General features: G+C 38.7%; 1 protein-coding gene across 2 annotated transcripts; it reads right to left on the reverse strand.

Moving 5' to 3' along the window:
* Positions 1-828: 828 nt before the first annotated feature.
* LOC132141017 (arrestin domain-containing protein 3-like) lies at positions 829-8816 on the reverse strand. Of its 2 annotated transcripts, XM_059550156.1 has the most exons (7): positions 8254-8816; positions 8124-8165; positions 7872-7932; positions 4448-4592; positions 3388-3484; positions 2977-3233; positions 829-1323 (listed from the first exon to the last, which is right to left on the reverse strand). In XM_059550156.1, exons 1-7 carry the CDS (start codon positions 8513-8515, stop codon positions 979-981), a joined length of 1209 nt encoding a protein of 402 aa, XP_059406139.1. In that variant the 5' UTR covers positions 8516-8816; the 3' UTR covers positions 829-978. The 2 variants fall into 2 exon arrangements, with proteins under 2 accessions (XP_059406139.1, XP_059406140.1); XM_059550157.1 differs by lacking the exon at positions 8124-8165.

The following is an 8816-nucleotide window of genomic DNA, read 5'->3' on the forward strand; positions in this document are numbered from 1 at the left end:
TCTCAGATTTATTCAGCGATGTACTAAGTACGGGCCCCTGGAAACCCCCACAAGATTAGCAGTTTTTGAGATTTGGGAAAGAAATCGCTTGTGCGTTAATATGATTGATTACGACCTAAAGTTGCAGCTGCCTAATAGAATTGCTGTTGTCCTTGTCATTAATGTTAATCTAACAAAATAACTTGAGATGCACTCACTGTTCTTCCAATAACTTTTGTAGCTTTAATAAAAATTAATGTTTTGTAAAATAATCAAGCTTGAAAGCAAGACTGAGATGTTTTAATTCTTCCATGTCACCACAATTATTTTAGCATAATTCAAAGGGTCTGTTGTTACTTTTAGTCACATTTGAGTAAAGAAACGTGTATAAACATGCAACATTTTTTGCAGTTATAGATACAGTTTATAGATAATTTCATCATGGATGGAGGTCACAAGTCCAAATGCAGTACAGTATCAATACAACTGCAGTACAATCAGCAAAACATGTTTCAGTAGGAGTGGTTAGAGATAAAGGGCTTTTATACTATCAAGCTGCTTGTAGGCCTTATGCTCCAGAGAAAGAAGCAAAGAGTCATCTTAGAATGTTATTTTGAACTTACGTTTTGCAGAAGCTCTGTATATATTTACAACATTGCTGTCGAAGAGTTTTAGCAAGTGAATTTGACTTACAGTACTTACTGCAGTGTTAACAAATGTTATCATAAGCACTAAAATCTTTGAAAACAATGTCAAAACAATCGTTCTGAAAGATTTTAAAACTACAGGTTCATACAAAAATCCATAACATTTTACCTCCATGTTGTGAAAATATAAACTGAAAACAGAAGACAATGACTGCAGTGCTGAAAAGGGACGAGGCTACATAAGGTCTGTATACATTTGCTGTATAGTAAAAAAATTGCTAAGCTTAAAAGGCACAATAATAGGCACTGAGCTTGTAGATACAAGGCATGCAGACAAGGCTGGTAAAGAAGACTAAGAAGGCATATTAGTAGAGGATTCTTTAGTGCCTTGATTTGGATCATAAACTGGTGCAGAAGGATCCGGATGGAAACCAGGCTGGATGGCATGTGGATTTGGATAGACCCCTGCAGCAGCTCCTGGATAGGGCAGCACTGTAGGGTCATATAGATTGGGGTAAAGTCCTGCAGGTGGAGGAGGTAGTACACCAGGATAAGGCACAAGGTTAGGCTGAGGTGGAGGATATGGCTGGAACCCTCCAGGTGGGCCTTGCCAGGGAGGACACTGTTGTTCAGCTGGAAGAATGACCACAGGAAATCTGACTTCTGGATCTGAGGCAAAAGACACATCCAGATACACCTGAAAGACAATCATGTGTTTGCTTTACTCTTCAATAAAAAGTCTTGTTAAGCTAATATACAGTCGTGGCCAAAAGTTTTGAGAATTACATAAATATTGGAAGTTGCTGCTTAAGTTTTTATAATAGCAATTTGCATATACTCTAGAATGTTATGAAGAGTGATCAGATGAATTGCATAGTCCTTCTTTGCCATGAAAATTAACTTAATCCCAAAAAAACCTTTCCACTGCATTTCATTGCTGTCATTAAAGGACCTTCTGAGATCATTTCAGTAATCGTCTTGTTAACTCAGGTGAGAATGTTGACGAGCACAAGGCTGGAGATCATTATGTCAGGCTGATTGGGTTAGAATGGCAGACTTGACATGTTAAAAGGAGGGTGATGCTTGAAATCATTGTTCTTCCATTGTTAACCATGGTGACCTGCAAAGAAACGCGTGCAGCCATCATTGCGTTGCATAAAAATGGCTTCACAGGCAAGAATATGGCTACTAAGATTGCACCTAAATCAACAATTTATAGGATCATCAAGAACTTCAAGGAAAGAGGTTCAATTCTTGTAAAGAAGGCTTCAGGGCATCCAAGAAAGTCCAGCAAGCGCCAGGATCGTCTCCTAAAGAGGATTCAGCTGCGGGATTGGAGTGCCACCAGTGCAGAGCTTGCTCAGGAATGGCAGCAGGCAGGTGTGAGCGCATCTGCACGCACAGTGAGGCGAAGACTTTTGGAAGATGGCCTGGTGTCAAGAAGGCCCTCTCTCCAAAAAAACCTCAGGGACAGATTGATCTTCTGCAGAAAGTATAGTGAATGGACTGCTGAGGACTGGGGCAAAGTCATATTCTTAGATGAAGCCCCTTTCCGATTGTTTGGGGCATCTGGAAAAAGGCTTGTCTGGAGAAGAAAAGGTGAGCGCTACCATCATTCCTGTGTCATGCCAACAGTAAAGCATCCTGACACCATTCATGTGTGGGGTTGCTTCTCATCCAAGGGAGTGGGCTCACTCACAATTTTGCCCAAAAACACAGCCATGAATAAAGAATGGTACCAAACACCCTCCAACAGCAACTTCTTCCAACAATCCAACAACAGTTTGGTGAAGAACAATGCATTTTCCAGCACGATGGAGCACCGTGCCATAAGGCAAAAGGGATAACTAAGTGGCTCGGGGACCAGAATGTTGAAATTTTGGGTCCATGGCCTGGAAACTCCCCAGATCTTAATCCCATTGAGAACTTGTGGTCAATCCTCAAGAGGCGAGTGGACAAACAAAAACCCACTAATTCTGACAAACTCCAAGAAGTGATTATGAAAGAATGGGTTGCTATCAGTCAGGATTTGGCCCAGAAGTTGATTGAGAGCATGCCCAGTCGAATTGCAGAGGTCCTGAAAAATAAGGGCCAACACTGCAAATACTGACTCTTTGCATAAATGTCATGTAATTGTCGATAAAATCCTTTGAAACGTATGAAGTGCTTGTAATTATATTTCAGTACATCTCAGAAACAACTGAAACAAAGATCTAAAAGCAGTTTAACAGCAAACTTTTTGAAAACTAATATTTATGTAATTCTCAAAACTTTTGGTCACGACTGTATATATATATATATATATATATATATATTTATTAAGGCAATATTACAAAACACAAAATAGCACCTTGAGTTCATACTGCACATTTAAAATTCTGCAGTTTTCCAAGGTGACAGTCAGGTCATGTGGAAGGGTCATGTCCACTATAAATTTAGACTTTTCTCCTGAAGGGATGCGATCTCTAGTCTCTTTGACTATATCTTTATATCCTCTATTAGTGCGCTTGCCAGCGATGAACGTCTGTTGCTGCTTGAGGCTGTACTTTAGCTTGACATCACGAGATGAAGAGTTGTCAATGTCGACAAAAACTCTAATTGTTTCACCTGCAAAAATTATTACAATTAGAGACAACATAAATCAGTAATTACAAAAACAAAGAAACAAACGGACACTGCAGGCACAAAAGACACTGCAGGATAGTGTCTTCAGTTAAATCAGCTTTGACAGAGGGATGCGAGCTACACATGACATGATCACCTTGCATATAGCCAGTTTTTTCAGTTGTTACAGTCACTGACATTTTCCCTGAGCCAAAAAGTTTCATCTTCTTGTCTTGTGTGCCAGATTGTGGTTGCTGAATGAAAAAAAAAACAACATTCTAAATCGAGTGAACCAAAAATCACACTATATTTCATCTAAGCTCTAAATCACAAACATTGATTTAAAATCACATTACTTGAGTTCTCATGACAGTTAAAAGTTTTTTAAACTGTGCCTGTTTAAAACTTCAACCAGCTCACAACTCTGCATCTTCAGCCAACTCCCAACAACTAGCTTCCCAAGGAATCACTTCAACAACTACTGAACTTCCAGCCAATCAGCAACCTCGGGAAACCCTGTTTTCGGCAATGATGACAACTAAAGGGAACCCACTAAACAAGTAACTTAAGTACCTTCAGATTCTGAACTGGTGCATTTAATATAACTTTTAACATTATTGAGGAACTCAATTCGAGGGTTAATTAAGTGATTGACGGCTGTTCAGGTCTATGCAATTGCACATATTGCAATAAACTTGGGATTTCACATTTTCATTCTCTTAAACTCATTCTTTCCTTACTTTTCTACCTTTCTGCAACTTGTGTGAATGGGCATGTTCATCTGTTAAATTAGTTTATATGTCTTAGATTTATCCACTAAATACTTATATTTGAAAAGAGAAGTATCTTGTGTTTTGTGAAGTTAATGTCTTAAACCACCGATCTTGTTACTGTGCTAATTAATAGTGTTTTCACTATATTTTGGATTTTAATATCCATTGCAGTGTTGACGTTGTACAGCTCACTCAGTAAATCGCTGGCCGACTCAGTGATCAGCTGTAAGACAGTAATTTAGTCCAAATTCCCTTTAAAATCTTAAATGATTCCCTTTGAGCTAAATTGACCGGTTTCCGTTATAGCCATTAGCTTTTCTAAATGCATTGTAAATGCATGGCTTCTTGGGGCTTAATGCTTTAATAAGTGGCTACATCATCTCTCTATTCATGCGAATTGATAGATGAGTGCTAAAAAGTGAAATATGGTATTATAATTCATACCAGTAAATGATCATTGGTCCCATCATTTCTCAGCACAAAGTTTAATTCTGTATGTGTAGATGTTGACTTCCAAGGCCTGCTCAGCTTTACTGTCAAGACATACTTAACCCAGCCATGAAATCCTTTAAAAGATGGAGGCATGTTTCTGAAATTAGGAAAAAATAAAACTCTTAGGTTTCTGACAAGCATTACAGTTCATAATGTCATATAAAAAGTATATCTTATGCATAGATGTGCATTATGCATTAGCAAAAAGTATGTACAGTATCTCACAAAAGCGAGTACACCCTTCACACTTCAGCAACCATATTAGTATATCTTCTCAAGGGACTAGGGCTGGGACAACGCGTCGAGGTCATCGATGACATCGACGCAAAAAATACGTCGACGCAAAATATGCGCATCGATTCGTCGACATGTTTTTATTTCTCTATTTGTTTTCAAGGCTTCAAGGTTTTATTGAATGCTATCTCTATACAAGTGCAAAGTAATGCATTCTTAGTCAGTCTTTTATTTTGTAATTTTAAGAGCAATAAACATATATTGCAATGTTAAGGAATTCATGATTTTTTCATTCAGATATGTAAATCAACATGTATAAATTGTTAGTAGTCAATTAATGGGGAGATAATCGAAATCGAATCGGTCTGAAAAAATTAATCGTTAGATTAATCGATGCATCGAAAAAATAATCGCTAGATTAATCGTTTAAAAAATAATCGTTTATCCCAGCCCTACAAGGGACAATACTTGGATATATTTTAGAGTAGTCAATGTGCTGCTTGTATAGCAGTATAGATTAACTGTCCTCTGAAAATAACTTAATGTACAGCCATAATTGTCAAAATAGCTGGCAAAACAAAGTGAGTATACCCTAAGTGAACATGTCAAAACTTTATGTGACAATATTTTATGTGAGCACCATTGTTATTTAGTACTGCCTTAATCCTCCTGGGCATGGAATTCACCAGAGCTGCATAGGTTGTTGCTGGGATCCTCTTCCACTCCTCCATAATGACATCACAGAGCTGCTGGATGTTAGACACATGGTGCTTCTCCACCTTATGCTCAATAGGGTTCAGGTCTGGAGACATGGCCATGCCATCAACTTCAGCTTCCTCTGCTAGGCAGTTGTCATCTTGGCAGTGTTTGGGGTCGTTGGAAAATCATGTTGGAAAACTGCTGTTCTGCCCACTGTCTAAAGGGAAGGCATCATGTTCTACTTAAGAATGTCACAGTAGATGGTGCAATCCATGTTTCCTTCAATGAAGCGCAGCTCCCTGGCACCAATTGCTCTCATGCAGCCCCAGATCATGATGCTACCACAGCCATGTTTGACTGTGGGCAAGACACAATTTTCTTGGTACTCCTAGCCAGGGTATCGCCACACATGCTGGACACCATCTGAGCCAAACAAGTTTATCTTAGTCTCATCAGACCACAGGACATGGTTCCAGTAATTCTTGCTCTTGGACAGGTTGTCTTCAGCAAACTGTTTGCAGGCTTTCTTATGAGCCAGCTTCAGAAGAGACTTCCTTCTGGGATGACGGCCATGCAAACTGACTTGTTGCAGAGTGTGGCCCACTGACAAGCTGACCTTCCACTTCTGCAACCTCTAAAGCCATGCTGGCAGTACTTGTGCATCTTTTTTTTGAAGGCCGTTTCTGCACCTTATCCACAACATGACTTCTTTGATCGATCCTTGCGAGGCCTGTTCCAAGTGGAACCCATCTTGGAAAACCTCTGTATGACCCTGGCCATTGGTACTGTAATTCAGTTTCAGGATGTTACCGAACTTCCTATAGCCTAGGCCATCTTTGTGGAGAGCAACAATTCTAATTCTCAAATCCTCAAGAGAGTTCTTTGCCATGAGGTGCCATATTGAACATCCAGTGATCAGTATCAATCAATCAACATTTATTTATACATCCCTTTACAACACTCAAGGTGAACCAAAGTGCTTTCCAATAAAAACAGAGCAATAAAACCACAAATTAAAAGCCAACAACAACAAAAAAAACATAAAATACACAAAGATGTCACAACAATTGTTAGATATCAAAGCTAGTCTAAATAAATATGTTTTAAGCTTAGCTTTAAAAAGGCCCAGGTCAGAAATGGTGAGTATTTCGGTGGGAAGCTTGTTCCAGAGTCTGGGCCCAGCTACAGAAAAAGCCCGGTCATCCCAGTGTTTGTATCATGACATCGGGACTTCCAGCAAAAGTTGAGTTGTTGTACTAAGAGCTCTGTTTGGCTGATGAAAAGCCAGCATCTCAGTTAAATCGGGTGGGGCAAGGCCATTGAGAGCTTTAAAAACAAACAATAACATTTTAAATTCAACTCTAAAAGAAACTGAAAGCCAGTGGAGTGAATAAAGAATTGGGGTTATGTGCTCATGTTTATATGTGTTTTGTTAAAAGATGGGCTTCAGCATTCTGCACCAGCTGAAGGCATCTGAGGGACGACTTTGAGATACCAAAGTGCATTACAATAATCTATTCTTGAACTGATAAAAGCATGAATGGCTTTTCAAAGGTCAGAGCGATTAAAAAATGGTTTGACCTAGGCCAAAAGATGTAGCTAAAAAAAACATCTTTAACCATGCTGTCAATTTGTTTAACAAATTTTAGGCTACTATCAAGTGTCACACCGAGATTTCTGACAGTTGGTCTAAGCTCTGAAGTGAGCACATCAAAGTCGGAAGTTACAGACTCTCCAAATAAGTCTTTTCTTCAATAAATGCAATCTGCATTTTTGGTCTCATAGGCAAATCAATTTGTAAATCATAGCAGTAAAAAGCTATATGCCTGGCTATAATGGACCAGAGAGGCAGCATGTAAAGTGAAAAGAGTATGAGAGAATTGTACTCAAAGCACCAAATCTTAACTGCTCTAATACAAGATACACACATTTGTATGGTCCTGTCAAGCAGAAAAAAACATGAACATGATGAATAGTACATGCGGCTTTGTTGTCACTTAGGGTGTACCCACTTTTGTTGCCAGCTATTAAGCCAGTTAAGTTATTTTCAGAAGACAGTAAATCTATACTGCTACACAAGCAGCACATTGACTACTCTAAAATATATCCAAGTTTAATTTCTATAGTATTGTCCCTTGAGAATATATACTACTATGGTTGCTGAAATGTGAGGGGTGTACTCACTTTTGTGAGATACTGCATATGTTAATATGATTGATGTTTTTTTCGAGGATGATAATTTGTGTTAATATTGTATGTAACTGATTTGAAAGAAAGTAAACTGTGGGAACACTCTCTTGCTGATTGACTCGTTCTGTATATTGTGTTCATAGGCTGTGAATTACACCTGCTGAATATTATTTCACTGTGCACATATTTACACAATAAGGAACAACAACAACTGAAGATGTATTATGAAAAGCACATCAGTAGTATCACTCACTGTTTAGGCAGCTGGAATCTGAATGGAAAAACATGACTTCCTGGTCTAATCACTGGTCCATCTGATGAACAAAAAAGACATGTTAATATGGGTTACTATTAGTATATTAATAATTGAGTTTTTAAAAGGGATATTCAGTTTAGTATCAGCAAATAATCATTTCAGGTTTCATGCAAATGAAGAATTTATGTCATTTATTTAATTTTATTCAATTTACTTGCAAGGTATAGGCTATGAAGCCCATTTACTTACAAGTCTCTCCATCTATAAGAGTTGTATTCTTTTCACCTTCTCCTGTACACGTTACAGTAAGAAATAGAAGTATTACACAATTTGGAATAAAAATGTGATACTCTTATATATTGGAAATGTTCAACCTCACCTTTCTTCGAGCTCTCTTGAATGAAGTATTGCTTTAGTTTGAAGTATCTCTCATGGTCGCTGTAGGTTGTTTCGTCGTCACCTGAGCCTTCAGTCCAGCTCACATGTGCGTCCCCCGTCAGCTTCACAAAAAAACTGTCCACCTTTATTTCTTTGATAACCTCCAAAACAACTCGTCCCTCCACAATATCCCCACTAGTAAAAGTATTGCTTTCATTAATGGGGTCGTAGTGAAGACTGAGCTCTTTGATGGATTTTGACATGTTTGTATGTCTGTACTCTAAACATTAAAATCCAGCACAAATGAAAGATCCTTTGGTTTGCCTGGCTAAAGCCGGACTGACTGTGAAATAAACACTGGTTGAGGGCGTGACGACAGGGTTGCCAGGTTTTAGCAACAAAACCCGCCCAATTGCTACAAAAAACTAGCCCAAGGGTAGCACAATCGCGTTTTTCGGCGGGGATCCTTCAGTAAAATTCCCATAACAGGGGCTAAATATCACGCTATTGGGGTCGCTTCAACGCGCGAACATAAAAAAACAACCCGCGGCAACAGTGTTAAAG

Source organism: Carassius carassius, chromosome 5, assembly GCF_963082965.1.
Source record: "Carassius carassius chromosome 5, fCarCar2.1, whole genome shotgun sequence".
Classification (NCBI taxonomy): domain Eukaryota; kingdom Metazoa; phylum Chordata; class Actinopteri; order Cypriniformes; family Cyprinidae; genus Carassius; species Carassius carassius.

Bases quoted from the DNA above. Each gene is read 5' to 3' on its own strand.
- LOC132141017 (XM_059550156.1), bottom strand. From the start codon at position 8,515: ATGTCAAAATCCATCAAAGAGCTCAGTCTTCACTACGACCCCATTAAT. The intron at 4,593-7,871 runs GTGAGTGATACT...TCCTAATTTCAG, and splicing joins AGATTCCAGCTGCCTAAACA to AAACATGCCTCCATCTTTTA. The intron at 1,324-2,976 runs GTGCTATTTTGT...ATTGTCTTTCAG, and splicing joins ATGTGCAGTATGAACTCAAG to GTGTATCTGGATGTGTCTTT.